The sequence below is a fragment of the Onychostruthus taczanowskii genome, unplaced genomic scaffold, assembly GCF_017590055.1.
Source record: "Onychostruthus taczanowskii isolate IOZ18803 unplaced genomic scaffold, ASM1759005v1 scaffold255, whole genome shotgun sequence".
Classification (NCBI taxonomy): domain Eukaryota; kingdom Metazoa; phylum Chordata; class Aves; order Passeriformes; family Passeridae; genus Onychostruthus; species Onychostruthus taczanowskii.
Window position 1 is genome coordinate 91,247 of NW_024499852.1, and position 27,997 is coordinate 119,243.

At 41.2% G+C, this 27,997-nt stretch overlaps 1 protein-coding gene across 2 annotated transcripts; it reads right to left on the reverse strand.

Annotated features, from left to right (window-relative positions):
- Positions 1–5,824: 5,824 nt before the first annotated feature.
- LMNB1 (lamin B1) lies at positions 5,825–27,986 on the reverse strand. Of its 2 annotated transcripts, none has more exons than XM_041407146.1 (11): positions 27,405–27,986; positions 18,812–18,968; positions 17,974–18,099; positions 16,822–16,992; positions 15,321–15,446; positions 12,618–12,838; positions 11,117–11,342; positions 9,062–9,166; positions 8,524–8,643; positions 7,689–7,802; positions 5,825–6,575 (listed from the first exon to the last, which is right to left on the reverse strand). In XM_041407146.1, the coding sequence occupies exons 1-11, from the start codon at positions 27,752–27,754 to the stop codon at positions 6,534–6,536; spliced, it is 1,758 nt and encodes a 585-aa protein (XP_041263080.1). In that variant the 5' UTR covers positions 27,755–27,986; the 3' UTR covers positions 5,825–6,533. The 2 variants fall into 2 exon arrangements, with proteins under 2 accessions (XP_041263080.1, XP_041263079.1); XM_041407145.1 differs by having other exon boundaries at positions 5,825–6,578.
- Positions 27,987–27,997: the final 11 nt, after the last annotated feature.

Sequence of the window (27,997 nt, forward strand, 5' to 3'; positions counted from 1 at the left end):
TGGTGTGAATTCAAACTTAGCCAACATATTCTGCATTTATACCAGGCTGAATTTAACTCTGCAGCTTACTTTTGTATAGGGAAAGCTCTGCATACATAATGAATGAGATCATCAGATAAGTTTTAGGAAGCAGGGACTCATCTTGCATGAAGAACAGCATTATTTTAAAGCAGCAGAAACTCCAGCTTGACAGGTAGGATTTGACAGAGTGTGTGCAAACCCTGACCTCTCATGGTAGCACTGAGACCAAAAAAAACCACTAAAAATATTTAATACACAGTCTTCTATGGTGACCAAATTGAATTTGGAGTGTAAAATCAGACCTTATTCCTGGGTGACTTTATCTGCTTCCCTTTGGTTTTATGCCCAATTCATTCAGCAATTCTTCACTCCCAGAAGATACACACTTATTTTAAATAACTACACAAAATCCCATTACCAAATGCTGTTGGAATTAGAAATCGATACAGAGCCCCTCTGAACAGACGAATTTCTTAGAATTGTGCATGGATGGCAGTGCCATCATGTGCTTTGTTTTCCAAAAACTGCAGGAACTGGAAATCAAAAGGAAGATGTAGCAGGAAGGCTAATAATTTGTTATTCATAAAGTTCAAGGTATTATGGGTATTTACCACCAGACAAGAAGTTATTTGATGTTTTGTGTGAGCTCTGTGGGGGTGAAAAAGCTTAGTACACAAAGCCAGATCTGTTAAATTTCTTTATTCTGTCTGTGGACCAGTCTAGCTGTGAGCATGTTATTTAACGATGTTCTTTGTGACTGTCATTCATGGGGATAGGAGAATCATGGGGATATAAAGCAATAACAGCCTCATTCCAACAGAAAGGCACTTACACAACGAGCCAAGGTGGGTAGGGAAGTCATGAACCTGCAGATCAGCCTGACAAGGCTGGGGTCGCTCGTGTTTGGCTGTCAATAACTGCTTCTCTTCCAGGGAAAACTGAACAAGGATCTGAAGATAAGGATATCACAATCTCTGTGACAGCCTGAAACCTGTAGAGCTTTATTTTGTTTTTATACCTCTTCCCAGAGGTAAATAATTATTTGTAATGAAGACTGAACATGCACTTAAACGGAATTCCAGATTTAAAAAAAAAATATCTGCTGGCCAGGGGCAAAGAAATAAAGGAAATCTATCTGGGTCAGGATGCTGTCAGTGTTTTAATGCCTACAACACATACTTTAGGTAAGGTTTATTCAGAACTTTATTACTGCTCTTGAATTCTTTGAAATAATTGTTATTCCTAGTGAGTGCTATTGTTGGCTTTGCCTCATGAAACCAAAAATCAGGGTGATAGGGAATAAAGAGGCACAACATTCAGGGAAACATTTATTCAAGTGAAGCTGCAAGGTCTGTGCACAGACATCAGCACAGTGGCTTGGCCCAGCTCATCTGTGCAATTTCAGGTTTTTTGTTTTTTTTTTTTTTTTTTTTTTTTTTTTTTTTTTTTTTTTTTTTTTTTTTTTTTTTTTTTTTTTTTTAAAAAATTTTTGTTTTGTTTTGTTTTGTTTTGTGTAAAGACAGCTTTACTTACCTGAAGAAGGCATATTGAAGCAGACAGAGATTAAAAGCATGGTCCAATCACAGTAGTGTCCCATGGTTTTTCTTGAGGAAAAAAAAAAAGTGGCAGAAAAAATCCAGTCAGACACTTACCACTGCATTAAACCCATGGAACAAAAAAAAGCATACTTGTATTCTTCCTTGCTTTTTCTAAAACACAAGAACTGGGAGGTGAGAGATATTACTCCTTAATCCCACTCCTGCTCTAAAGATTTACAGACAGAAGGATCTCCCAGATAGGAGCTGATTTTTCCTCCACGAGTTGATGCTGTAGATGCCACACCAACCCCAAATTTCCACAAAAAACTGGATTATTACAGCAGATTATTAAAAACAGATTATTACAGAATATTTTCTACAACAGCAGCAACACCCATTTCTGTCTGAGTAAAAGTGAAAAGACAAAATTAACCACAGCAGAAGCCACAGCCAGCAAAGCTCCCTGGAAGTACAATGACACCTTTGTTATGCTCTCCTTAAAAAACAAAGTTAATTAAAGAACATAATTAATGACAGGATGAGTGACCATCTTTTTATCTTTTTAAAATGCCACTCAACTTCTCTCTCAGCAGCTCTATGCTTTCTTCTCATGCAGCTGACTTGGTAATTTACATTTCTTTTCCAGATAAGAAGTTACATGTAAGGAACAGCATTGAACAGTATTTGAGCCAGTATTTTAAGTTGCAAATGATAAAAGCAGCCTGTTCTGATTCAGTGTGATGAGTGTAATGCAAAATGAGGAAGTTTTACTTTTTTTTTATAGTCTTTCCCCTGCAGGACTTGCCTATCACATTACATAAAGATTTAGAAATACCCCAGTTTTCTGTTCAGCTGGAAGGAAGTCACAACAGAAGCAGTTATTAAAGATACTTCAGTTTTTGGTGTTGTTTGGCGTTTTTTTTTCGTTACTCAACTGAACAGTTCTGCCTGACTGAGACCTCAAAATGTCATTTACATTTCACTTATTTAAACCAGCTTTGCACCAGTACAAAGTCACACAGGGCAAAGTGACAACTCTGCATAAAGGGACCTGGAGCCAATAAATGCAACTGGCCTTTGATGCAATGGGTACCATCAGAAAGAGGTCTGAGAACAGATACTGACAGACAGACTCATGCACTGAGAGAGCTAAAGAAGCTCTCCCTTTGGAACAAACAGAAAAACCCGATCTGTTAATAATTAAATATCTTTACTTGTTACTTTTTGTGAGATGGCGCCTCATTTAACACACAACTGGTTAATTAAAGAAGCAGTTTCCTTGCAAGCAGAAATGAGCCCTGCCTCTTCACTGCCAATTATTGGGTATTCAAAAGTATCTTTAAAACTACAGTGCCAACTCATGGAATCAGGCAATTTTTAAGGTGGAAAGGATGATGCATTGAGTGCAACCACGGACCCAGCACCACCACGCTGAGCACAAACCACGTCCCCAGGTGCCACATCCACAGGTTTTGTGAACACTCACAGGGATGATAATTCCACCACTTCCCTAAGCAGCCCATTCCACCCCTTCAGTGAAGGAACTTTTCCTAACATCCAGTTTAAACCCATCCTGGAGCTGCAGGGGTTGTTGTGACCCGAGGGCAGGACCCAGCACTTCCCCTGGTTGTCCCTGACCCCACTGGCCTCATCCCATGGATCCAGCCTGTCCAGAGCCTCTGCAGAGCCCTCCTGGCCTCCAGCAGATCCAATTCAGTGTTATCCAGAACTCCAATGCAGAGTTATCTCCAAATTTACTGAGGGAAAACTCCAGATCAATAAAGATAAATAATAACCAGAGCTTGTCCCAGCACTGCTGATGACACTTCACTGATCCATGCTGTTATTCCACATTTCAAACTTAGTTTCACTTGCATTTCCAAACGAGACAGCTTTTTTAAAAAACCAAGGGTTATATCTTAACCCTTAGCCTGCTTTCAGGTATTAAATCTTCTGCTGACAGCCTCTCCTCCACACCTGCTTGTGGCAAGGCTACAAAACACTCGTCCTCAGTTTGGGATTGAAAGGTTACAAAACCAAAGGGAATTTTCTTTATTCTAAGTATACCAAAGACTTTCCCAATAAAACCTGTCAAAACAGACAACAAATGTTGATATCCTATGTACAACATGCCCTTAGTAGTAACAACAAAACACAGCAACCTCAAAAACAAGATGTTGCAGTTGCAGGGGAAATCAATGTCACAGTTTCATTCCATGGCTTCTATTATTATGCAGAAAGTAAGACTTGCTTGCCAAAAATAATATTTTTTGTTCTGAAAATGCAGAACAGCTATGAAAACTCACATCCCATCCAAGAGTTAATTTTTAATTGCTTGAAAATTCTATCAGTCAATCATCTTAAGCTGAAATGTGCCTTCCTTTATTAATGCCTCAAATGAAGCTTTTCTTCAGGGTTAATCACAGTGTTTTTATCACACAGAAATCCTGTATTTATGCAAACCTCCTAAAAATATACCAGGAGCTCAGCAAAAGGCTCTGAGCAATAAATGCACACCAAGCAAAACCTGGGATAAAACAGCTAACTTCTGCCATAATCCTGTGATGGAGCTAGTTGAGTATTATATATAATTAAGTGTCCCAGCACTTCCCTGATGTCCAGGAAAAGCTAAATAAGCATTCACATCCATCACACACAGCCTCCCCTCCCTTTCTAAAAATCACCAATTATTATCAGTTGTCCTCTTTGGAACAGGGGCTTTAAGAGCTTTTAGTCTCCATCAACTACTTGATTTCTTTGCCTGGAGAAAAATCCTTCACAGTTATCACGTGGCCATTTCTGTAAAAGCAGCAGCATTTAACTTGAAGTACAGATACAGCTTACAGTTCAATATAAATACGAAACACAGCGTTTCACAGATAAAAACCATCCTTTTCAATCCAGAAACCCCCATAGTAGTATCAAAATGATACACTGATAAGAGAAATTTTCATGGAAAGAAATTAAACTAAGAGTAAGCATTTAAAATTACATTATTTGTAGAAGGAAATTAATAAATAGCATCTGTTGAACAGAATTTATGTATTCATTTCTCTGTCCATATTTTGCTGTCAGCTTGGGACAAATGTGATGTATATATGTAAATCATGAACAAGGAAACACAAAGCAAAAACCAATTTTTAGGACAAAACTGCTGTCAACAGCACCACAAACTAATTTGCACCAGTTTTGACTACACTGGGGTTTTTATAATGAACACTGGGAAAAAAGAATGCAGTTCACAGGTTTGCTGCACAGGTCAAACCACTTGTTTCCTAAATTCCTAATCTGTTTCTCACAGGAGTGAGTGTGTTTGAGCAGAAACATTTCTGGTAAAGTGTTTATCCAGCTACAAGCAGTAAATTGCTAAAGAGTTTTCACCTGCAGGAGGATGCAATTTGTATCTAATGCCAGAACCAATGATAATCAAGTTATGGAACTTGCAGGGAAGTGCAGAAAGTGTTGGGTGCTTGCTGTACAAGTATTTTAAAAAAAATCAAGCAAAACAAGACCTCCACCTTGTGGCAGCATGTTTCACAGTTCTTTCCTAACATTCCCTTCTTTTCATTTACAGTAATTCCTGCCACAGCAAAGAAAAAAAAAGAAGAATTATTCTAAAATCTCATTTCTCCCATTGCCATTGAAGAACAGGCTCTACAAAAGCTAAAACCAAGAATTTGACCATGCAGGAAGGTTCCTACCATAACTTCAGATTTGTACATCAACCCCTCCCTTTCCACCTTCTGCTGGCACATGGTTGAAATGGCACCAAAAAAGGGTTCATCCAAGGTGAAAGACATGTAAAAAAATCTTAATTTTGCCATGAAAAGTCCAGTCAAAAAAAAAAAAAAATACAATCAACTTCCAAAATTCTGGCTTTGCATTTGAAACAGTAAATTCAGGCTATGGCTATGTCAAAGATAAGTATTTTATAGCACTTCTAAATTTCTCTTTATGTTACTGCGCTTGCTCACATTGCTTAGCCTGGCACTTGCAGGATGCAGTAAAAGCCAGTCCAGTAAGGACAGAACCATGAGCCAAGATGAGCACAAATGCAACAGAGTGTGAATAAAGCTCTAAAGAATTGATTTTCCAAATGTGAAGCAGTATCAGTCATTATTCAGAAGGAATCTTTGCACCTCAAATGCCACTGTTCCATTTAATGGATGTTTCTTCAGCTTCAAAGTCCATCAATTTCAAGGACTCAATGCTCATTCAACTTTTAGCTCAGTTCTAGGAAGAAACAAATTCCAAAAACTTTACTCTGTAGCACAGACATACTTTATTAAAATGTTTTCCAGACATTGGAATAATGTGAAAAGGACAGAAAAACTTTCAACATTGGCAAAATTACAACTGTTTCCCATACAAATGTAGACTAGACCTCTAGAGACTTTGTTGTGTTACTAAAAATTGTAAACAAGTAAGGCAATCCATATTAAAACAGCTTCCTAATTTGTTAGAAAAAAAACACAGAAAATTTAAGCTGGTAACACTATCTTAACAACACAACTACAAAGTGTAACATGAATCCTCTTCCAAAATTAGAAGCTCTAAACCAATCCCCAACAGCACCTAAATTACAAAGAGGTCGTAGCAACTAGTCTAGAGTGGTATAATCTAAAAAAAATCGATCCCCAAAACACACTGGAATATTCCTACTCCAGCAAGGTTTCAATGAAGAGAGACTGGTGTATAAATCTGAGAGAGACACAGGAGCATCAGGTTAATTCTCCTTGTCAGGAGCTACCAGCTCACATCCTGCAAGGAAATCAAGATGCTTGTGACAAACCTTCCTTTTTCTTTTTTCTTTTCTTTTTTTTTTTCCTTCCTTCACTGGCAGAGGAAATTTAAGGCCATCAGACTCGCAGCTTTAAAAATTCACAGACAGGAAAATAAGGTTGTGCTTCTCAGAAGGCTCTGTTCTGCAGGCAGGGATTACCACGGCTGGAGGAGCCTGGAGTGGCTGGAATTTCACATGACCACACAGCTTCTGTTGGCTGCTCTTTGCTCTGCCTGCTGTGAACAAGGGAGAACCATTTAAAACAAAAAAAAGCCCAGAAAAAAAACCCCAAAAAATCCAACAAACCACCCAGCAGCATAACGTTCAAAATGCTTTTCCACTCAAAATAATCTACTGTGCTTTTTGATGTATACTTTTAAGTAAGTGTATATAAATTTTATAGGAACTATAGATTAATTATCTATCAAACATACATTAATTACATAGTAATATATAATTAATTATATATTTAAGCATTTAATTGTATATTTAAATATATTATTATATTTAATATATAATTAAATTTATATACACATATATGTATATACATACATATAAACACACACTTTTTAATATATGAAATTACTGGCCTGGCATGGTACAAACAAGAGTCAGCAAAGCTGTACAACCTGTTTTACCCTGGAATTAAAACAATGTTACATGTCCTTTCTTATTGAGGAGTAATAGAGGACAGGTATCAGAAAAATATAATTTATTGTCATATTTGAATAAGGGAGCATGAACAAGAACCTTAAGAGGTTTTATATAATAAATCTAACCTCACTGATTTCCAACACAGTCTTTTTTTTTGGTCTTCAAAATTTCATGTTTTCAGCATGTCAGGCACATTTTCTCTCAAAGAGTTTTCAAATTTCAACTTATTTCTATCAGAGAAAATATGTGAATATCTCTCTTTATCAGAGAAAATATTTTCTCTATCAGAGAAAATACGTGAGTACAAGACACTAACATGATTTTCTCTATCAGAGATAAAAAGACATTTAAATTCTGAGAACTTTCAGTAAATTTACCTTCTTGAGCCAAGCTTCACTATAAACAATTGGCATGGGGGGGGGGGGGGGGGAGGGAATCTTACGAGGAACAGAGTTTAAGGGGAAAAAAATAATCCCCATATCTTAAACTTGAAAAAAAATGTACTTCTCTGCAACAGGATATATATTAGGCAATATTTTCAGTAAAACAGCTCCATGCTTTCCTTAATTACTGATTAAAACAAATAAAAGAACATCCACACTCTATTTTCAGATTTTTTTTAATAATTCATGACTTATATCTCCATTTTTTTAATGTAAATAACCTTGTTAACGTTAAAAAAAAAAAAATACCTGCTGACGGTAAATGTCTTCCTCATCCAGAGCTTCAGCTACTTCTTCCTCAACTTCCTCATCTTCCCCTTTACGTGCTGTTGTTTTAAACACAGTGCTTCTCTGAGCAACCTCCTGCAAGGCAGATTTTTAAGACTTCAAACAAAAAAAAAAAAAAAAAAAAAAAAAAAAAAAAAAAAAAAAAAAAAAAAAAAAAAAAAAATCTCCTGTTTCCCACCTGCTTAAGACTTTTGAGAAATGAAAGCTCCATCTGCTGGGAAAACTACTTTTACTCATTTTGTCTGTATGCTTCTCAAGGACTGTTGATCATAAACAGTTTAGTTTTAAATATCTTCATGATTAAAAGGACTGTTTCTGACAACACAGTCATCAGGTTCTTCCAAAATCTGTTTTTTTCATATATATTTATTTATTTTCTTTCATTTGCAGCATATTACAGTAACCCCTCATTTCTTCACATGGATTTCACTGTGGGATTCCCCACTCCTCATAAGCACACAGGCTTAAATCAAACTGATTTAGAAGACAAATCACTCAGGAGTTCAACAAAACTTTCTTTTCAAGGCATATTCTAAGGCACTGCCCAGCTCCTCCCATGAGGGAGATGCCTGAACAAGTAATTTTTTCACTATTTAGACTCAATACAGAGTTAAAAAAAAAAAATAAAAAATCACAGGGCTCAGTAGAGGCATTTCTAAACTGCAGCTAGTTCTCCAAAAGGAGAAAACTTCACCAAAAAAAAACCACTGCAGGGCATTCCTGTATGGAGCCCTGATCTGAATCCTTGCAGGTGATGCCACACAGAGAGACCTCACACAGATCTGAGGTGCTTTACCTCTCCCTGAGAATTTTTCAGCACAACTTTCACATCTTCACCGGTGCCCCAGGAATTCTGGTTCTTCCAGATGAGGTCAGTGGGAGGGCTCGCAGTTACTCCAGCATTTGCAGCCCAGATCTGACAACAGAAGTCACACACGAGCATTTTTTGCCAGTCCTACCACATTTCCAAATTCAGTTAAAGCAGTATTTCATTTAAGCAAAGCTGTGAATCCCTGCCAGCAAGGAAAAGCAAGCATCTTCCAAAGTTTTGTGCAATAAAACACAAGTGTTTTTAATGCAGGGACTTTAGAATGTGTAATATGATGTAAGATTTTCACCTGTAGATGGTGAAAATCAGTGCTTCATGCAGAAAATTCTGAAAAAACATCTCTGTATTAATTATCCCAGCAACTGACACAACCAATGCCCAACACAAACACAGGTGACAACTTCCTGAAAACATACAGAGGAAGGACAAAAGTAAAAATCCTTTTGTCTTTTTGGCCCACAGAAGTTGGCCTGAAGTCCATTTCAAGGGAAACTTGACAACTTACTGTAACAGTCTGGCCTGCCTTTAGTACATATCTTGAGGTATATCTGTAACTTGCAGAAGTGTCTCCTATTTTTCGGATCATCTCCCAACCTCCCATAGGTTGATCCTTAAAAAAGGGAGAGGAAAAAAAATAGTTATTTCCACCAGCATTCGTTTTTCTGCTTTGCATGTAGTTTTACCTTTAAGGTTGTGACACACACAAAACTTAAAGTGAAGCGGTTTATTATCACTTGATCTTCAGCATGGAATTAGAATAATTTTAGGTAAATTTATCTTACCTCTTATTTGAAATTAAAGCTTAATACATTCTGCTTTTGAGTTCTGATGTTAACTTAACTAATGTTTATGATTTGCATCAGTTTTATTATCACTTGGTCCAGAGAAATACATATTAGTAATAGGTATTAAATATTAAAATCCCCTTACAAATATTTATTGTGTTTTGAAGCACAGAATGGCAAGCAGGCTTCCTAGAAAACAAAATATTGCTGTTAGTATTCTTGAAATATTTTTACATATGCACACTTGCCACCACATAATCCCTATATTATTTTTTTCCTATCAACTACTTGAAAAGCATTAACAAATCACATACAAGTCATCTTTACAGAATGACTGCTTCAAAACAAGAGTAGGTGTTTTTAAATTCAAAACAAGAGTTTTAAATTCAAAAAAAGCATTTTTTCAACTATCCCACCAGCATAGGTTCTGATCATTCAAGAGGTGCCACTGTCAGGTAAAATTATCTGAAATAAACAATCTTATATATTTCAATGGATGCTGACATTCAGTTTGTCATTGCACCAAAACATGCCATACTTAGAGAGGATTTTATAAATTTTTAAAATCTATTTATTTATATAAACTGTCAAAACACTCATGAATATTCCCCAAGTACAGTTTATTACACTGCACTACAGGTAGTTGCTCAAATCTAGACCCCCTAGAAAAGTGCTAAAAACATGAACCACGCATGGTTACTGGGAAAACTGATGCTTCTCCTTCCTTATGAAACAATGGATGTGCAGGGAAATTAAAGGTGGAGGAAAAACAAGTATATAGAGTTTAAAAAGTATATGTGTGGGGGCAAGCTCAAAAAAAAACTCTCAAACAAGCAAAAAAAAAAAAGGCAGGTTCTGACTCACCAGAAAGTTTTTGATCTGGCTGAATTGAGTCATCTACAGACTGAAGTGTCTAGACCAAGAAAAATGTCAAGGTTTCTTGAATTCACTGCACGAAACCATCACTCCCCAGGGTAATTACAGGTAATTAAAACCCATATTATCACTGTCTGGAGGAGCCTGTCCATATCCTCCCTGATTAGAGGGGACTGGGACACTTGGAACCAGACCAGCTCATCACAACAAGCTGCCTTTTAGTGAAGATAAAGGAGGGAAATGTACTGCACATAACAGCATCATTTTAAGGGCAAAATAAGGAAGTGATTAGTATTTGTCAAAGGGTTCTTCATTTGTGTAGATATGTGTACCCTCACAATACAAATTCTAACCTATTCAGAGAATTATATAATCTCAGTAGTCACTGCAACAGTGGCTTTGGCATGGGAATTGAGGGCTCATAAAATTGTTGGTGCAGCCAAGGAAGAAGAAAAACTGTGATTTAGGAAAGCTCTATGCAGATACAAGGGACACTGGCAGTTAATTTCATCTAGACCTTTATTCTGCATCTCTATTTATTTTGAGCCTTTTTAAGGCAGAGAAGGTGCTGAAAAGGCTTATAAAGCAGCTTGGTGTCTGCTTGCAGCATTTCTTATCAGGAACAATGTCATCTGTAAAGCTTTGCAGGTGCATTACTTGCAAGGCAGAACGCAGAAGTGCGAGGTTTGGGGGACAGGCCACCTTGCAGCAAAACAAAAGCACCAAAAATCCTTGGGGAAAAAGTCACCATCAATCCAGACCAGTGTGTGAAAGCTTTCTTTGAGACACACCAGCTCCTTAAAGCCACAAGCTCTGGGCTCAAAGTGAAGCCTGGGAGCTGCGAGGGCACCGAGGACGCCCCGGCGCCTCAACTCACAACACGTGTGGTCACTCCAAACCTGCTCAGAGGTGTTCTTCAAGCGGATGAACTTCCCATCCACATCTATCTCCTCGATGGACACGTTCCCTGTGGCAGAGGCAGAGTGGGAAATGGTCACGCTGCTGCTGGCTTCGGACTCCTCCACATCAATCCTCTTCCTCTTGCCGCCGGCCACGCGGACGCTGCGGCTGGACGAGGCGCGCGAGACGGTCACCCGGGAAGAGGGGCTGGGGGACAGCTTCAGCCTGGTGTGGGCAAGGGAGAAAACACACACACACACATCCCATCAGGGAAAGGGAAGCTCAGGGAGGGACCTCCTTGCCCTCCACAACTCCCTGGCTGGAGGGTGCGCTCGCGGGGAATGCGGGACATTGGCTGGAGGGTGAAGCGAGCTGGGGGTCAGGGTGCGCTCGCGGGGAATGCGGGACAGAGTGAGAGGAAAGAGATGAAGCTGGGACATATGGATGGTGTACACTGGGTACCAGGAGGAATTTCTTCACTGAAAAGGTAGTCAGGCTTTGCCTAGAGATGTGGTGGATTCATCATCCCTGGAAGCGTTGTAAACACATGGGGATGTGGCACTTGGGGACTCTGGGGCACTTGGGTTTGGTGCTGACCACGGCAGTGCTGGGTCAACAGCTGGATTCAAATCTTTCCCAGCCTTAATGATTCCATGATGTGGTTTCACTTTTTCCACCTTTCTTTTAAAATAAACTTCCTTCCGTCTCCTCTTCTTCCCATAATTTATATAGCAACATAGTAAACAGAGCATGTCACATGAAGAAGTGAAGGCTGAAGTACTTAAGAGGTGAATAAAATGTTGTCAAACAGCTGATTACTGTTCCTGCAGCACAGAATACTGATGGAATACTACATTAAGAGCATAAAAGCATTTCTGTGCATTTATTGAAGAGTACAGAGAAACAAAAACCCTAGGGAGACTTAAGCCACGGTGGGAAATCAATGCAAAAACAAAGTGGCATAAAAGCTTTGGCTGTTTCATCCCCACAGTTGAGAGGAATCAGCAGAGAGCAGCTCAGAATACAGTGAAGAATAAAATTGCTTTAAATGACAGTTGTGACAGAGGTGAAAATTCTCAGTACTGGAAGAACTCTGAGGCCAGATGTGGAAAACGCAGCTGGCTGATGAGCTGGGCAATCACAATGACTTAATTAAAATTATTCTATTGGGTAACAATTAATTAACCCTGCAATTAATTTCGAAGAAGAATATTAAGCACAGCACCAAACAGGCATACAAATGACAATCCATTGCTTCTTCTCTGCTGGCTCTAAACCCAAAAAAAAGAAAAAAAAGTGTTTGCTGCCTTCTTGAGAGCCAGTCTGACAATCAGTGTGTTTGGTCTCATCATGACTTTGAACTGTGTCAGACAGGAGGGGGCAAAACCAGTGCCTTGGAAAGCTGTCAAGGACCACTAAAAACTGCTTTTTAACAGAGAAAGAGACAAGAAAAGCACAGAGATAACAGAGACAGCACCTGGTTGCCATGTCCTTTCCTACCTCTCCTCTTCACCCTCCAGCAATTTCCGGTATGCATTGATCTCCATGTCAAGTGCCAGTTTAACATCCAGGAGTTGCTCGTAGTCAGTCAGCTGCTCCTGCATCTGATTTCTTATCTCTGCAATTTCCTTCTCCTTCTCTGCCAGTGTTTTGCGGCAGTTTTCCTGCTCCTGGGCCAAGCTGCTCTCCAGCTCCTGTGCTCTGTCCTGCCATGCTCTGGACTAGAGGGAAAGCATTGAAAACATCAGCAATAGTGCAGAGGAAAGCCCACCCAAACCTCTACATGTTCTGCTGTTCAGGCAACACAGAATTCAAAACACAGAAGTTGTGTCCTCCCTTATTTCTGTGTTCAGCTTCCTGCTCTCCACCTCACCTACTGCAAATGTAAACACCTCAAATTCCAGTGAAACTTGCAACATCCTTGGGAAAACAACTACTTTGCTTTGTTTTTCTGAGGTCTGACAATATGCTACTGTACTCTGTATTTCCCTTGAATTTACTTGGGGAAAGAAAAATTGAGTTACAGAGTTTAAGTGTTTAACACGTGCCAGACAGGACACAGGAACACTGTCCTAAGCTGCCCCAGGGGAGGTTTAGGCTGGACACTGGGACAAATTTCTTCACCAAAAGGGTGGTTAGAGATTGGAATGCGCTGCCCAGGGAGGCAGGTGGAGGAGTGATCACCCCTGGAGGTTTTTCAGTGCTCTGTAGTTTCCAGATGTCTGCTTTGTGCTTTGGCTTGGTGCTGCTAATCCTGAATTCTGGGAGGCAGCTCCCCTAGAGGAATAGGGGTTGTTGTCAGTGCAAACCTGCCTGCCTGTCCTTAAAGCCTCCAAGGCTTGCTCAGAGTGTGGTGATAAGCATTCCTTGAAGAAATCTGATTTGTCTCCTGCTTCAAAAATTCCATCAGGTCAGCAGATCTTAAAACTGTATATCCAGAATGGAATGCTTATCAAAGAAAGCCCAAAATTATGTCAGCTTTAGAGTTTCCATAAGCATGCTTTCCTTTGTTTCACAGCCCCTTGAGATTTAATTTTTTTTTTAATTAAGTAGCAGACACAGGAACCAATGCCCCATAATCACAAAGTTTGCTATGCATGTATCCAAATTTAAGAAGTCAGCACATATTCCAGAGAGGAAAGGGAGTCTCCATGTCTGACACAAGGGACCAGTATAACTGGTTGTCAATGCTAGGAGTCAGATAAGGAATTTAATAAATGGAGTTTTGTATCATATGGAAGATCACAGTGGAGTCTACTACAGAGCTCAGAGCTGGCAACTCAAACCAGACCAACATCAGAAATAAAAGATTTCCAAGAAAATAAAGCTTAACTTAATGCTAGTAAAGTGGAAAACAAGTGTCCTGGCTGACTTCACTCATGCTACCATAAAAAACCACCCCAAAACCACAGCGAAATAGTTTCTTTGGTGGAAAATCACGGTCAGAACAATAGAAGTTCATTTTCCCTGAAGCTGATTGCCCTGGAATTAGCAACAAACACTTTTGCCAGTTCAGAAGGAAGTCCTCTGAACCAAGCTGTCACTTCTGAAGTAACAGAACAGAGGAAATTAACTTAAGAAAACCTGTTGACTGAACCCCGAAAAGGTGATGGTAATCTAAAGGCAGAAATAAGATCTATGTGGCCAAAACTTTCCATCCAACTCCTGTGGAACATCATGCACATTCATTCTATGACCTGATCTTTCCCAGAGACTAACTTGACTAGGTAAAAGGAGAACTAGGAAGACTCTTACTAGTATCTGCCAATTTATTTGGAAAATTAGGAAATAATATCCCTCACATTTATATTTTTCACTAGAAATACAAAGAATTTTGATGTTCTATTAAGAATCTATTGTACAGGAGGAATAAAATTCAAAATGTATCACAGATAAGATCAAACAGTACTAGTATTTTATATTAATAAAAAAGTTTAAATGTTTTGTGGCATGTTCCAAAAGCTTACTGTAGAACCTACTCCTAACACTTCTGATTTTCACTCTGGATTTTCCCACTGCAGTGCACACAATGTTACAAACAGGCCAATACTGAACATATCACTTGTCATACATACATTATGTCACACTTCTCTGGGTGTGATCTATGCCCTCTGTGATCTAGGAATAACCAATTTCTGCTCATAATCCTGCCTTACAGATGCTTAAGTACAGTTATTTGATGTTTTTACTCAGTCTCACATTCCTAATCTGGGCAAGATCACATCATTAGTTTTGGGTTTTTTTAGATGTCTGGATGCAAACTGGATCTAGGATGAAAAGAGATTGCAAATTCCAGTTCTGGCTTTGAATGTTGCTTTGTAGAATTCTACACTAGGCTGGTCCAGTCACTATTAAACTGCTCAATGTCAAGAACATTTAACAAACGTTTGTCTAAAACTGCATTTATCCACAAAAATGTTCAGAAAAGCCAGTTAACAGTACCCCGTTTCAAACACTGGCTCTATAGCAGAATACTAAACACAGAAAAAGAAAATAAAGCCTGTCAAAAGGAAACATTAAGAAATTTGAAAAAGCACAGAGCAGGAGGAGAGAAAACAAACTCCGGTCGTGACACTGAACAAACTGAGGGGGGGAAGACAGACCTTTAATACAAAACCCAACAAATTTAATAGGGAAGAAAAGCCCTTCAATGCAAAACCCAACATCTGTAAGCAGCAGGACCGGGGAGGCACAGCTGGATACCTCTTTCTGGAGGCTGGTGATGTGGGAGGACAGGCTGTCGATGCGCATGCGGCTCTCGTTCAGCTGCTCCCTGATGGTGTTGGCTGCAGAGCTGCTCATCTCCGAGGACAGCCTGGCACTCTCCAGCTGCAGGGCACCAAAGTGAAGACATCAGTTTCAAAGGAACTTTCACCAGAAGAAGGAATGAATCACCAAAAAGCCACAGGCCACGCTAAGCCACCCCAGTTCCTCTCTGCAGCTCCAACGCACTGAAACTTTTCTTTCTTTAGGGCTAAAATGTGGTAACCATGTTGGATTGCCCTGCCTGGAATCCCAATTCTCTGAATATTTACTTTAGGATTAAAATTTTCCCTTGTAGACATTACTGAAATTGAGCTACTAAGTTCAGTTTTCATGCTGGCCAAAGTTTATTTAATACACTTAAATGTTTATTTAATACTTCTTAGTAAAGAAGCTACACTGAAATTACCAATTCTCTAAAAAGAGGGAAAATTGTTAACTTTCAGGCAATATGAGCAAATTGGTACCAGTGCCCTAAACCACTACTGCTTCATTCTATCACTTCAATCTTCAATAGTTTTACTTTTATAAAGTAACTAAATCGTTCCTGTGGAACACTACCACACACACTTGAGCTGCACCACAGATTTATTGAACTTGTTGATGATGATGCAAAGAATCTATTTTGTATAACTAAGTTTCCAAAAATACAGAGGAGTACACCTGAAGATAAAGACCAAGGAAGCAATGAGAGGTTGCATTTTTGGTATTTTATTATTAGCATTATTGTTGGCATTTTTGTCTAATTTATTATTTATAGATCATACTTTAAATGATCTTTTCCAAGCCAGATTGAAGGCCTGGAGATAAGCAGGCTGAAAAGACCAAACCGATGCTAATAAATTCAGTTTATATGGGCTTTTCTGATGTAAAATCCCACTTTGCTTTTAAAAAATACCAACTGCAACAAGCACAGCCACAGAAACCAGGTTCAGTTGAGACATCAGGGTGCCTCCTGACATAAATGCTGAGTAACAGCAGAGGAAGGAAATGAAGAAGTTTAACTGATTTCAGCTTTCTGCCTAGATGAGTAAAAAACAGAAGTTACAGGGCATTGTAAAACTTCCCCATGTTTTGTACAGGCTCAGAGGACTCTGTCTTCTCACCAAGCCCCATTATGAATTTTTATGCAAAAAACGGATTGTTGTTCAGTATCATGCTTAACAATGCACAAACTTTCCTTGAATTCACAGTAATCCCAGCATTAATCACTTTTCCCCCCAGACCACCTCCACACAGTGCTTCCTTCCCTTCTGTTTTTGTACCTGGTGAGGATTAAACCTGCTCCCAAAGCGAGAAGTGAAAATGCAAATCCACACTCAAACGCATGCTAATTTCAAACCCAGCTCCCTAATAAACCCCTCCGAGCCGCCAGCAATTATGCTATTAAGCAAAACAAAAACAAAGTACATCAAACAGCTGTGTGAAAACATGTTCTCACTTTGGAATGGTAAGTGTCTTCGAGCTCTTGTTTGTACAGCTTCACTTGTGCATCGTGCTGCTCACGGATCTCGTGGAGGGCCTGGGCCAGTTTGTGCTCGTATTCAATCTGACGCCCAGAATCAACCTCCACCAGGCGAGTTTCATGCTTCCTTCTTGTCTCATTGATTTCCTGTGAGAGCCAGGAAAACATGATAACACCCAGTGAATACAGGACAAAAAATTTTCAGGAGACTATGCTGCTGAGTGAAGAGTAATGCAGGTTCTAGGATCAGATTATTCTGGCAGGAAACTTTTAGTATAAATGCTTATTTTGCAATAGCCAGTCATTAAAATAAGAGCTAGGATACCACTAGCATTTTTTTGAGAGTTCTCTCAATTTTCAACAAATACACCTCAGCATCATCAGATTTTAGAAATATATCCCCCCTTTCTTGAGGTCTCCTCTGTGCTTCAACAAAATCAAACTACTGTGAAATAACAGTCACCCCATTTTCCCCATTTACTTGTGTGCTTGCCTGTGCTTTCTCTCGAAAGAAAGGAATTCCAACAACATGAAACCAAGCTGAAAATACTTCTAGCAAGAAAAAGCACACATGGAAAAAAAGACAGTATGGTCAAGTTCATTTGTTACTGCCCTAAAGTTCCTCCTGGAAAGCCTCACATTAATGCCCCAGCTGAAAGGGAAGGTGGCAAGAGAAAGCTCTAAGAGAAACTATTCCTCCACTTTTGTTTCCATTATTCAAAAGCATCCTATTAGAAAGGTTTGAAATTAAAAACAGTGCAGGTCCAGAGCACCTGTTTGAGTCTCCCCCCATTTTACTTCTTATAATGGGATTATGTGGTAAATTACTAACCTACTTTCTCATTAATAAAAAAAGACATGTGCATTGCATACCATGATCAGAATTTAAGATGAAACAACATGATATATAAAGTTATTTTACCACAAGAATTCAGAGTTAAAATCATTTTTCCTAGAAAAAGGAAGTTAGAAATCTTCATGCTACAACAGAGGTAAACCCTACTCTGAGTAGGAGTTCAGACATATTGCAAAGGTACCTCCCAACCTAAATTATTTTCCTATTCTAGAATTTCCCACACCTGTTGCCTTCTTCTCTTTATAAATGTTAATTCTTGAGGCTAAATTTACCTCCTCATACATATTTTTACGGAATTCCAGGTCCTCAATGAGGCTCTGACAACGGTTTTCAAGGTCCACTTTCTGCAAGGTTTCGTTTATAAGCTGGTCCTTGGCAGCAGCTAAAGAAGCTTCAAGCTTTAAGAAATAAAAATATCAACACAAAAATTATGCAGCAGAGCTCACACGATGGCCAAAGTCTCACAGACCTACAGCTAACTATACACTAAGGTTTAACTTCACAATCAAATCCCAATATTTACCCCAGTAATATTACATATCACACATACACACTTTTGCAGTTGCATATACAATAGAGTTCTATATATTTCACGTTAGTAGCTGGTATTAAAATTGCTACTCAATGATTTTCCTTACAAATCAGTTTTTAATACATGGAAAACACCAGTCTCCTTGTCTCCACAACTTGTCTCCTTGAGGTGGTGCTGCTCAAGATTACAAATCAAAAGGCTAACAAAACTGGGTCAAGAGGTTTTCCTCCTCATTGTTCCACCAGAACATGCAGAACCACAGGCAGAACCAAAAGGAGGGCAGAGCAACTGTTATTTGTCAGTTATTATCTGCTCTTGTGAAGTCAATGTGCCCCCCAAAACACTTCTGAAAAGTGTCAAGTGTACTTTGAGTCTTGACCTGCTTTCTTCCCCCTAAGTAACATCCCTCCTAATTTCAGCATCTGCAGTTTTAAGGGCTCTCTCAGCTCTTAAAATTCACAGGTTTTCATCCTTTTTTTTGGTTACAAAGTTATATTTTATCAGATTGGCAGCTCATAATACAGAAAACCATCTCACTCACTAAGAGAACCTGATGGTTAGATATCTTTCCTTCTCACCTCTCTAATTTGATCTTTCAAATCTTCAATTTCTCCCTCCAGACTTTTCTTATCACCAAGGGCTGTGGCCAACGCAGCTTCTTTAGAATTCAGGGCTGCTTCAAACTCACGAAGTTTGACCTGGGCTCCACTGAGGTCAGATTCCTTTTTTCCATAGCTGGAACAAACCAGAGAAAGTGGTTGCAAGAAAACCAAGGACAGTTGGTGGCTAATAAAGCAATCTGAATCTTGAACTTGAGGAAAACCTGTCAAAACCATTTTGTGTTAGCTAAATTTACTGTGCTTTGGCAGCACCCTTCAAAAATGGCAAAGCTCCACAGACCTGAGGAAGCAGACCTAAATCCTGTTTACACAATATCTGCCATCACAGAAATTACACTGGCACAGAGGTAATTTCTTTATGAAGGCAAGCACAGAAGATTTTCAAATTACCTTCAAATTGGTTTTTGTGTCTAGACAAGCAGTCAAGCATTTTCTAGTTGTTTATCTCCTAAACCAGCATATTCAAACAGAGAAATCAAATGGGGGGGAAAAAGTGATGTCCCATAAACACAAGTTTATTATCCACAAATAACACTGTAACAGGCTACTATCAAAAACAGGAGAAGGGAAAGCTATATTCATGAATCATGAATCAAAGTTTCCTGTCCTTAGATGGCACAAGCAGCCATTAAATGTGTAACAAGTTGTACAGCCTTGGAGTTCATTATATTTCTGCCTGGGATATCCACATTTGTCTATCAAGGGCAGTAGCATACAGAAGTCCCAGATGGTCTTAATTGAACTATGAACTTTTTAAAGGAATGGACAGATTTAGCCTCAATAACACCAGAGATGACATATCCTTCTTCAGTTCTTAAGCTTTTCTTTCCAGACGTTTACAAAAACAACAACAAAAACCCCCCCCCCAGAATTAACAAAACAATGTGAAGAAAATTGGATAAATTAAAATTGGATAGATTCAGAATCCATCCAATACTCTTTTTAGTCACTGCACAGTTTATAAGACACAACAGCAATACTCCTTGACAAAACGAGAACTAATGCAACATCAACACAATTTTAAAAGGAGACACCCTCAGCTTCAAAAGATCCTATTTTCATCCAAGATTACCTGCACTTATCATGCTGAGGAGAGGTGCATGCACAGAGGGATGCAGGGATTGAATGCAGTCTGGAGGTTACAGCACCACAGCCACACCACATGGCAGGCTTTATGCAACAGATTTAGCGCTCGTTAATCCCGATCCCGTGGGATTAGCACCTGCTCCCCCCTCCATGGCATCCAAGGGCCCTGAGACACACAAAAACACTCTCTGCTGCACTCAGCAGCTTCCTCCTGCTCAGCACTCCCCACTGCCTTAGTGGCATTTCACTCCTCAGACCCACAGCTGGATCCACCGCTTGGAAAAAAAACCAACAGGATTTAGGGTTTGGACACTCCTGCTTCCAGCTCTCTGCATTATTCCCTAGAGGTCCTGTCCTGTCCTTCCTCTTCCACCCAGGCCTGTTGGAACTGCAGCATGCAAGGAAGGTGCGCAGCAGAACAGGAAAAGGAAGGAAGGGAAGGTATGTTGTCTTAGCACACGTGTAAAAAACCCAATCTCTCCATCCCCTACTAGGAGTATGAGGGTCCACAGCAGACATTTCTTGCTTGATCACTTCTGAGAAAAAAGCTTTAATCAAAACATGAAGAAATTGCTTCTCCCATGCTGAAACCAAGCCTACCAAGTCAGACCCTGAAATGAGGAAGTTGCAGAGCTTCAGACAGTGTGCTACTCCCCAAATTACCCTGGACTCTGAAACAGATTCCCCAAAATGTGCCACTATCCAAAGTGTGTGGATCTGCTTGGATCTTAAATTATTTTAATGCAAGTGCCTTTTAAATGCATTTACAGACTGAAAGGCAGCTGAGAAGAGCATTCTTGCCATGCATCAGCAGAGAAAAAAGGGTATTATAATAAAATAGACTAGCAACAACAACATGATTAAAACCCAGTGTAGTACCTGTACCACAAATAGTATTACCAGTTAGATCAGCCCTTTCTGGCTTGTTTGCAACAAGACTGTCTGTGAAGCCACACTATAATTTAATGCAACAAAAGCCACAGTGGGGGGGTGGTGGGTGGGTGGAGAATTAAAATTAAGCACTATTAGTTGTTAGTGACATGAGCTGTCTAACTATGAGACAGCTCATGAGAACACATTCTCAGAGAGAAAACAGAAACTAGAGCTCAGCACTTCAAACGCTGGAAGTCAGATGAAATCTCAGCAACTCAAGTGTCATCCCAGCCCTAAAGGGAATATAGGAAAGGAGGGAAAGATCAGAAAAGCCTCTGTGATTTATAAAAGCAAACACTAATGTATACAACACATACTTCACCCTTACACCTATTAATTTTGACCAGGAAGAACTTCAGTCTCTTGACAATAGATGACTTCTTCCTCCCCAGAGAGCCAAAGCTACACCTGAATACAGCAAATGAAAAAACCTCAAACACCTTCCTGTTGCAGTGTTCAGAAATTACCTAGAACTGTGCTCCTTTTCAAGTAGTTTGACTCATGAAAGGAAAATAAAAGCAAACAAGTAATTGCTGACTTGCATCTTTTTCAAAGAAGCAGTTTGGTTTTCTCCCTTCTGACTTCAAAGTGCGTGGATCTTCTTATCCATGGAATTGTTTACAACAACCTAGAATTTCCCATCATCTCTTTAAACTTCTTGCTGAGTTAATAGAAAAGCCACACAAAAAACCCAAAAAAACCCCCTCAACTAAACAAAAACCCCAAATAAATAATTTTCTAGAAATGACCATCTGGAGCCAGACAAACCACACACCCAATGCAAGGCAAGCAGTCAGCAGCAGGACCTTGGGAGGTGTAATTCAAAATTTCCTTTGAAACTGACCAAGTGCAGGATGCCACCAGTCTACAGATTGTTCTCACCTCCCACACCTCACCCACTCCTTTTTGCTGCTACTTAAGAGCCTGATCACAAAGATAAGCATTACCAACATTAATCAAACCCTCCTTGAAAAGCATGGGCTTTCAGCCAAGTCATGACATAGATACACACGTGTTGCAATTCCTGATAATACAACCTATATTTAGACCCATATAGAGTTTCATTTACTGCACAGTGGGCTGGTTTTCTACTCCACTTGTAGAGAAATATGAAAATAATAAAAAAAAAAAACCAACTACAGTCATGAATTTTCTGTGTTTAATTTAGCTAGCGGTCACTTTCCCACATTTTTCCCCCATGGCAGACAAAATGCTAAGGCTGTATTTTGCAAGAAAGAGACTTAAAATAACATAAGAAGCAACTAGGAGCATTCAAATTTTTTAATAGAGACCAACAAGAAAATAAGAGTAACTGGACAGAGTTTGGCTTTCCTGTAAATAAGTATATGTAACATGGTTTCAACTTGTCTCATGTCACCCATTTTATTTAAATGTAGTGTTTGCAACCAACAACACATCATCTCTGGTCACATACTGCTCAGCTGTGACCTTACTTAAAGCCACAAACCCAACCTGAAGCTCATGGTCACCTGTGTGAACCCCATAAACCCCATTTCTAAGCAGAAACTACACACACAAACACATACCAAGCAACTGCCCGTTACCCTGTCATCATTACATGTGCAGGTATTTGAGACCAAATATTTATGTCCTACACTGCACAGAAGACATGCTGACTTCAGAATATAAATTCTTGCGTTTCAGTGGCTTGAATTATTTTGCAACAGTTAATTACTCCACTTTTTTTCTGGGTGCTCTGTGGTACACATCCAAACAGTGACAGATTTCAGATTACAGTTCTGAAGTTCCAATCTTTGCCTCGCTTTCCAAGATCACCTACAATAACAAAAATATGCCTAAAAAATTTTCAAGTCTTTGCTTCCTTTCCATAGTACCTCCCCAGCTCCCTACAACACACATGCACCCTGGAAAAGCCTGGAACAGGTGTGTCACATCTTTGCCTGCACCAACACCACATGGTCTTGTGTAGCTGCTCAGGGTACCAGCTGCAGAGTGCCACACACTCGCACAGTAATTCAAGCCACAGGCTGATGGGAAGCTGTTCCTGGTATTTATTTTACTGCCTAATCTCAGTGCAGAAATGTACTTCAGAGTGTAGATGGGAAGGAAGGCCAACTGGAGATGCAAAGCAAGACAGACAGATAAATTATCTCTTAGATATTTAAAATTAAAGTTTAGCTGCTTGACACAATTACATTTGCTATTAATGCGACAAAACACCTGAAGATAATAAAGGAAGATTAAGTCCTTTACCATCACCTTCAATAAAATACACAATTTCCTTCGAGGTTACTTTAATCACACTGTCTCCTCTTCCAGGAGGAGCAGATGTCCCTCAACACTGGCACACTGCCACAGTGAAACCCCAGCCTGCCAAAGACAAATGTAAACAATGGGTTTCCTAAATGAACTAGAGCTAACACCAGCTTGTAACTCCTAAAGAACACAATTTCCTCACACAACCAACCGGAACGTGTGCTCAAGCCCAGCCAGGGATTTTTGACCTGCCATACACTGAATTAAGACCCCATTGCAAACATTCTTTGAAATAGATTTTCTTTATCTTGGAAACCATTTCCACCAGTGGAAAACTATTCTGAAACCTGACCCATCAGCAGAGCCACACAAGACACAGCCAGCCTTGGCTTTCTGAACAGCCCTTGTTCAACAGGACTCGGTGACACAGCTGTGCCAAAATTCACAATGTGCACCCTTGTTAAGTTAATTGCTCCAGTGACACACGAGACCTTTTTCCACCCACCATCCTGGCCCAGCAGTTCTCCCTGGTGTGCACTTGTGGCAAATGATGAACCCGTGACACATTTCCCCTCAAAAGCAGAAGCTTTGTCCAGTCTTGTAGAATGTCAAGGAGCAACTGGGACCTGCTGCTTAAATGATGGCATTATGACATGCCCAAGGATGACATCCTTCACTGATTTGTATGCCTTGTCTATTTAATCTTTTTCTCAAGAAATATGGAATTTGCAGCAATCTGAACTCCCAACCAAGGCAATGCCGCTCTGTTGTAGGAAGTGCACTTTACCTAAAAATAACAGGAGTTGTTACCCCAAAAGAATTTTTTGCTAATTGTATCATCACACATTTTGAGACTGCAAGATCCTGCTACCTACAGGCAACCTTTCACCTTTATTGTTCATGAGCAAATAAAGCAGCTGGAAATCAATATTCACAGACATTTTTTCTGTGGAGCTACTGCTGGTGTCTTCCACAACCCTTGATTTGCAAAACTGTAGCAGTCACAATTAATTACACTTGTTATTTAAAGGACTGAAGTAGAGGCATGTCTCTACAGCAGCCAACACCAATGGCAAAGCATACAGTAAAGTCTTGTCTAATCACTGAGAAAATAAATTGGAAATACTGTGAAATTTTTACTGTCTCTCAATTCTTTCTCAAACTATGGAAGAGAGATCTCCCTCTCCTCCATCTCCCAAGAGCTCTCCAAGAATTCCATACACCTAAACACAAATAACATGTTTTTTCCCCCAAGTCTTGAGACAGAGATTTATTTTCCTTTATCTCCATTCTGCCCATCACAAACTTCCTACCTACACAACCATGAGTATCGCTTTCCCATCCCTTCCCCACAACAGATGCAGGGAAGCTAATTGTTTTAATCTCACTTTTTCCACCCCTAATTCTTTAGAGATTTGAAGTATCAAGGGAAAACTTCATATTTTTGCTACAGCAGAACCCACTGCATGGCAAGCACTCTAGAAAAAGAGTATGCAACAAGTCTGCTATATACAGGAGTGTCAGCTAGAGAGAAAAATGCAATTTTCTTGAAGGATTAGAAGTATAAGCAGAGCAAGCTTTTTGGTGCATCACACCATACAGACGGCACTGAAGTCAGCAAATCCAACAAATAGGTGACTGGACCTTTAAATTTTGTAAAGAAAGAATAAGAGAAGTCCTACAGCACTTTGAGAGGATCTAGAAGCGTGAGTTTGAGGCACTAAGAATGACTGAAAGATGACTGGAATAAAATGGGTCAAGCAATTAAGAAGGAGGCCTGGTAACCAGAGGAAAGACAGTTGCACAAGAATAACACCTGCAAAAATATTCAAGTAACACAAGAAGGCCAGCTAGACCATGAATGGCATTGCCCAGCTTCAGATAATGAAGTGGCAAATCATCTTTGCTCCCTCCACAGACCCAGAACACCTGGAGAGCCATTTCTCCTCCACTAGCTCTGTAAGGAAACAAAACCATAACTAATTTGAATGTTATGGCTACCAGAATACCTAAACCACATAAATCAAACATGCCAGGTAACTTTTATTTTTTTTTCCTTTTCTTTTCCCCCCCAACCGGCTCTGTTAGATACTCTGTTACATACCCAAATTTTAACTAAAGCCAGTGCATACAGCACACTGCAGTTCAGGTTTCAGAGAGGGCAAGGAAAATCCCGTTGAGATCACACATCCTCATCTTACCTTGCAAACCTTTACAGTACTCCTATGCACACTTGTGCCAAGTGCTTTTAAGAGTATTTTTTTTTTGTCAGGTTATAATGTGACTTAACAGCTTTAAGAAGCCATGAGGGAGCGTGCTCCAGTTCAAGTGAGAAACCCCTCTGCTCCTTTTTAAGACTTTGCAAATAGAATGTCAGATAAGCTTAGATATCCCCAAGATATCCATCTTAACACTCAAAGACTAAGAAACTGCACGCACATCGTGAGGTCTGGCACCAAACAACACCAAAGAGCCACAAACAAGTGGAATCCAGGAGCCCCAAACAGCATTAAGTGTTTGTTTTACTAAACCATCCAGGAGTTCTTGGCAATCAACACCCCACCCCCAACAAAACAGGTTTTTGCCAAGTATCCCATCACAGGCAAATGCAAGACAGAATATGCAGATGCCCATGTCCACATTATTAATGCCCTGGTTCCAGCCACAAAAAGGGAATCCACTGCAGTCTGCATTTAGATCCCAGTCCCACGCACGGAGTTTTGTGAGAAGCTGACACAAGAGTGCTTCTTCCTCAATAAAATCACTAAGATGTGGAAATTCCTGGCTTGACCTTAGAGTCAAGTAATGTTGGTGCCTGTCTGCAGCTACACCTGGCTTTCCCCTATCACTGTCAGCGACTACTTTGATTTAAGGCTTTCATAAGGCACCAAGAGATAACCTCAAGAACAATCAGTCTCGCTAATTAGAAGCTCACCGTTTTAGTTTTTTACATAACAAAGTCCAAAAGATACCAGGGCTGTCTGCAGACGCGCGACATCAATATGCTGGTTACACATGAAGTATCTTTCTCATCATGAAAAAAATCAGGACTGAGAGGGCATTTAAGACACAGTAGCAGACGAAGAATAACAACTCTGGAGGTTTTTTCCCCCATCCCAACATTGCCACACCTTGCGATTCCCAGACTAAAGCATGAATGCCTAAAACTGCAGCAGTCACAAAAATCAAACTGAAGATAAACATAAACAAGGAACCAAATAAACAACTGAATAGAGTCGAATGCTTAAGAAGCAAAATCTGGTGTCTCAAAATCAGTTCGCGGCAAGACGGGGGATCTTGGCACTGCGCCCTAATGCCGCCAATCCGGGGGATGTATGGACACAAATTCCACCTTTTGTAACATCTGAACATCCAGGAGGGGACACAGAGATTACAGTTCTCTTTGGTTTTCTCCATGAATTACCTAGTCAGTATTTTTCAGAAAGGTTCAATTCTCTCATCCCGAAACAGCCTGAGCCTTAAAAACAGCCCTCTGTCCGTACAGGGAGAGGTGAATAGTCATGGAATAACAGTGCTAAGGGACTGGAATGGACCCTGAAGTCACAAGTCCCCAGACACAGGCAGGGATGCCATTGACTAAAGCCTGCCGTTCAGAGCTCCATCAAGCCTGGCCTGGAGCACTTCCAGGCATGGGGCATCCACAACCTCCCTGGGCAACCTGTGCCAGGGCCTCCCCTCTCCCACGGCCAAGAATTTCTTCCCGACATCCCATCTAAACCTGCCATTCTTCAGTTTAAAGCCTAGCACTCCGTGCCCTTGTCAAAAATCTCTCCCAGCCTCCTTTAGCTACAGGAAGGTGCTCCAAGGTCTCCCTTGCTGCGGGTAGCAATCAGAGCAATTCACCTCATTTCTTAAGCGCCAGCCTCCCCGTACAACCTGTTCCAGCGCCTCACCCGCACGGTAAGCAACTCCTGCCTAATATCTAACCTGTCTAACCAAAACTCCCCCCTTTCTCCCTCCGCACCGGTCGGGAGCCATCCCGGAGCATCCCGCGGACGCAGCGGGGGCCGGGGCACTCTCACCCGGCAGGGGCGGCGCTCGGGGCCGGCTCTTCCCGCCGGGGCGGAGCGGCGGCAGCGCTGCCCGTGTGCCTCCTCATTCATTCCCTCATTCATTCCCGGCCGCGCAGCCCCCGGCCGAGCGCCGGCGGGACGGGCGGGCGGCAGCGCAGGGCGCGCACCGCCGGTGCCTCCGCCAGCGCTCCGCCCGCATCCCCATCTCCATCCCGCCACCCCACGGATGCTTCCCGGCCCTTCCTTTCCCCGCTGCCCACCTGCCCAGCAGCTGCTCGTGCTCGGCGCGCAGCTTGCCCAGCTCGATCTGCAGCTTGGCGCGCTCCCGCGCCGTGTCGTCCAGCGCCCGCCGCGCGTCCGCCAGCTCCGCCTCGTAGATCGCCTTGAGCCCGGTGACCTCGCGGCCCCGCACCTCCTCCCGCTGGGTCACCTGCAGCTGCAGCGCGCTGTTCTCCGTCTCCAGGCTCCGCACCTTGTCGATGTACACGGCCAGGCGGTCGTTCAGCTGCCGCAGCTCCTCCTTCTCCTGCAGGCGGGAGATGCGCGTCGGGCTCTGCGGCATCGCGGCGACGGCTGGGCCGCGGGTCCGCGGCGGCGTGGGGTCGGCCATGGAGAGGGGGCGCGGCGGGAGGACACCGGCGGGGCGGGCAGCAGGCGGGGACCGACGGACAGGCGGACGCACGGACGGACGGACCGACCGCCGTCGCCTCCTCCTCCGCCGGCTCCGCACCGATCCAATATGGCCGCGCGCCCGCCCCGCCGGACCGCGCTCGCGGCCCTCCCGCCCACGTGACCGCGCGCCAGCCAATCGCGAGCCGCCTTCTGCCGCGGGCTAAATTCAAAACCCGCCAAC